Raw genomic sequence first — 4,247 nt, 5'->3', positions numbered from 1 at the left:
ATATGCACCTACCAAAACATTACTGCCTGTGAAAGAGATCACCACATACAGTATATTATTGAACATGCCTGTGTGCACAAGTTTCTTAAAACCACAAACATTCAGTTGCTGGTTGCATAAAAAAAAAACAGGATTTAATTGCCCTGGTGTTTACTGTGTGAAAAAGTGCAACAGAGTTCTTTGAACACACTCCCAACTGGTTGCCGCTGGTTATCTGGAGTGTGCAGGAAATGTATCTGTCATACATGATGTGATTACGTCGGAGTTCCGGCCTCAGTGGTTTCATCCTGTGTGGGTCGAGCCTCGGGTCCGTCTGAAGCAAACAGACAGTTATCTGTGGGCAGTATTGACCTGCTAAGTTGTTTGCTAGCGCAGTGAGTTGCATCGATCGGCTCTCTTTCCTCCCTCTCCTGTATTCTCGTGTTGCTGAAGCTTTTGGCCGTAGCGAGCTGACTCTCCCTTACTGGCAGCCAAAGAGAAAACAACATCTGAATGTGGACACTAACACAGTGTTTTGGTTGTCTGGTTTTCTTGCTGGAATTTGGTTTTAGATGTGTCCGATTGGCTCAAGGCTGGATCGGATTGAAAGAGCTTGTCAGATGCATCCAGCCATGGTTGCTTCTACTTATATACTTCCTTTTAGTTTATTTATGAGAGGAATGCTGGCTAGACTGACATGATACTGACCATGGCGTTACTGCACGGTCTACTGAGTTTTTCATAATTAGGTTTTTTTGTTGTTGTAGATTTTATAGTTTTTGTTGGTGTTACTCTTTTCTTTATCTGTTAAGCTGTTGTTGCTAGCACTGGTAATGCTAACTACACAATTCTTGCTCAGCTAACTTCAAACAAATCACTTCCTTTAAGAAAAAGAATCTCAAAACATCAAGTATTAAAAAATTAATTCTTATTTTGAACACCTGGGGGGTATCATTTAATATAGCAAACGTATTAGCAAACAGTTGGAGAAACCTTAGTATTAATTTTGAATCATGTTTCTGGCCACACGACAAATGTAAGATGAATATTCACTTTTTAGTGTTGCTCTCCAGCTGCTAAATGCTACGTTCGCCTGCTAGCTGCTAACTTTGCCTGTCTGCGGTTGGTGGCACAAAAAAAGTTCAAAAAAATAGTGTCTTGTCATCATCGTTAATTATTTCCTTTGAGGCCTTCGTGGTTATGGAATAAAATGCCACAGAGTAGACGATTTTAATTCCATGTTTTGAGTTTTAGACTACTCCCACAGAGCCTTTGTAGTTCACTCGTGCTAGCTCGAGGAATACACACTGTTGTTTGGACTCCTCACTCACTCCAGCATGGAGGAGGAATCCACTGAGTGGTACCTGTGCTGCTGACGCCGGGGCCCCACAGGAATTCATTAAGCTATCAGCACAGAAGGAAGTTTGTGAATTAGTCCATATGGAGCTGTTGGCAACTGCATAGTTAGCCTGCATCTGGTCATTAGTCTAATTAAAGCAGGAAAGCACATGACTGCCAGTTAGAAGAGAAGCATGGTTTCAAAACATGCAGGGCCAGACTGATAGTGGATTTTTAAGATTAATACAAATCTTGAAATTACAATGTATTTATTGCTACTTATCAGCAGAGATATATGCTGTTGACAATTATACAGTATATCTGTAAAATCTAAAAATCCCATTGATGTATTGTGATTTATTGGCCGGGCTCTACTGAAAAAATCAGTTGAGTGTACAATTTAATTTCTTACAGGATGTTTAAACCTCCAGTTACTGTTTCTTTTACCACTTGGGGTAAGCAGAGACAAGCTGTAAACTCAGCTTGTTAGCATACTTGTCTATTTGCACATCTAGGAGATGTGAGCAACATTAGCATTAATTTGGAGTGTCTCAGGCCACATGGTGAATATAAGTCCACTATTCACTCTCTCTATTTTAATTGGAAATATCTGCCTCTTTAGCTGCTAAATGCTTCACTATGTTACCAGCTACTTGCTAACTTTGGTAGAGCATTTTTGCTGAAAACAGCTGCCTACGGTAACTAGAAACAAGCTATGAGTGCGAACCAAAGTCGCGTGTTGTAAAACCAAAACAAAGAGCTGAAAAGTGCTAAAGCGCTCCATAGAGCTGAGGGGAACTGAAGAGCTGAAATGAAGTGACCCTTTTCACATTACAATTAAAATTAAAAAAATTAAATTACTAAAAATATTATTGAAAGATTACTTAAGAGATACCTGAAAGCAGACTTGGGTATGGTTGCAGCAAAGTTAGCCACAATGCTAATGTTGACAAGACACAGTACACCGGGCTAGTGTGTAAATCATATTTATTAATAAGAGGAGAATTATAGGTAACTAGATAAGGGCAATGAATGAATATTTTCATTACAGATAATTATATTTAATAGTTTAATCAATAAATTGTCAGAAAATAGTGACAAATGTCCATCACAGGTTCCAAGAGTCCATGGTCTACAAACTGCTTGTTTTGTCTAACCAACAGTCTAAAATGCAAAGATATTCAATTTAAAATTATATAAAACAGAGAAATGCACCAAATCCCAACATTTGGAAAGCTAGAACCAGGGAATATTTGATATGTGACAATTTACTGATTATCTATTATTTGCTAGGTAGATGTAGGGTTAAACCAAAACCTAAAAATTTTCCGACTGTGTACTTGTGTTACTATAACTGAAGATCCTTAGTAAATTTATGTGAGCTGGTTGAGTGCACAATTTCTCTATTTAGTCCATTCCAACATGGCACAGCTACACTGAATGTTGCAGTGATGCAGGTCAGCAGTTGGCACCCGTCCTAGTGATCACTATTCATTATTAAAGACAGAGCCAGGGCTACATGGGACATGACTTCATTGGTTGTTCAGTTCAGTCCTCTGCTTTCCTTCTGAGAGGTCACAGACCACATCTTGCTGACTCAGACCACAACAATATAGGCCATCAGTAACGCTGAGTCAGAGCACAGTTAGAATAAAGAACGGTGACAATGACTCATCTCACATTGAAGGTGCAATAACAGTCTGCAAGCACAACTAAAAACAGTATGCAGTAGCAATGACTGGTGTTGAACATGATTTTTCTTTTTTCTACCAAATTCAAAAACAACTATTATTTAACACATTAAATGTAAATTTGCCTTCCTGAGTCAAAGTCTCTTGAATTCCTTCCTATTTCTGTCCTAATCTCAGTGGAGAGGTGTGTCTCCAAATAATCTTGGCACCAATCTCTGACCTTCATATTCAGTCAGCAGAGAGAGGAGGACCAGCAGGGAGACATGCTGCGGGGAGGAGTACTGTCTCTCTGTCCTCCGGCTCTCCTCACTCTATAATTGAACTGGTCCTGGGCAGACTAAGACGACGTGATGGACCCTTTGATCATTCTGTTCCAGACCCTGTTATAACCTCTCCCAAAATAGTACCAAGTGCTCCATTAATCGTGACAGTGGGTAATCTAAATTGTACGGCCGCATTACGTCTTCTTCTGTAAGATTAAGTTCCCCCTCATTTTCCCCTCAACCCTTCTTGAACCACCATTTCCTTCTGTTCTGACATATTCTTATTACTGCCCTTTTCCTCCACCCTCTTTTGCTCTTCATTTGCTCTTTCTTCATCTATATCTCCTCCTGCACTAATGCACTTATTTTGTTCAGCTCTTTCTCAATTTCTTTCCAATTTCTAGACCTCCACTTGGCGGCAGAGCTGGGAAAGACTCTGCTGGAGAGGAACAAGGAGCTAGAGGACTCCCTGCAGCAGATGTACATCACTAATGAAGAGCAAGTGCAAGAGATCGAGGTACGAATCAAGGAACCAAGGAAATTAATTTAGCTTTAAAGGTTGTACAATGAAATGAAAGTTTATAGACCTTTCATGCTACACACATAGAAAAAAGACAACCAAATCCATAGTAGATCAACATACAAAATAAAATCAATAAAATAAAACAATATGAACAGATATCATTTATATACATACACGTATACAACCTGTCAAAGCTGTCAAGAGCCTGTCCTGACTCAGGCAGGTTGGGAAGCGCAGAGAAAGGCTTTATTATGATCCTTAATATATTGATTTAGAGAATTTGTATCTAATCTAAGATCTTATTTCTCCCTTGCTAATTGAAACCATTGATTGAATTAAAAAATTCAATGATAAGACAATGAGTGAGTTACAGTGCTTTCTACTTCTTGTGACACAATTTGTCATATTTTTAGAATTTTAAAGGTCTCAGTTGTAACATTAAGGAGGATCTAT

The 4,247-nt window shown here is 38.9% G+C and overlaps 1 protein-coding gene across 1 annotated transcript in view; it reads left to right on the top strand.

The window, feature by feature from the left end:
• LOC118327458 (cerebellar degeneration-related protein 2-like) overlaps positions 1-3,788 on the top strand; it is a gene marked incomplete at its 3' end in the record, with an annotated part of 8,579 nt that extends 4,791 nt beyond the window's left edge. Inside the window, 1 exon segment of the mRNA XM_035660825.1 lies at positions 3,676-3,788. Coding sequence (XP_035516718.1) covers positions 3,676-3,788 — 113 coding nt within the window.
• Positions 3,789-4,247: the final 459 nt, after the last annotated feature.

The sequence above is a fragment of the Morone saxatilis genome, unplaced genomic scaffold, assembly GCF_004916995.1.
Source record: "Morone saxatilis isolate NCDOM2014 unplaced genomic scaffold, NCSU_SB_2.0 Contig1, whole genome shotgun sequence".
Classification (NCBI taxonomy): Eukaryota; Metazoa; Chordata; class Actinopteri; family Moronidae; genus Morone; species Morone saxatilis.
Note: the sequence above shows the minus strand (reverse complement) of the source record. Positions and strands in the feature narration are given on the sequence as shown.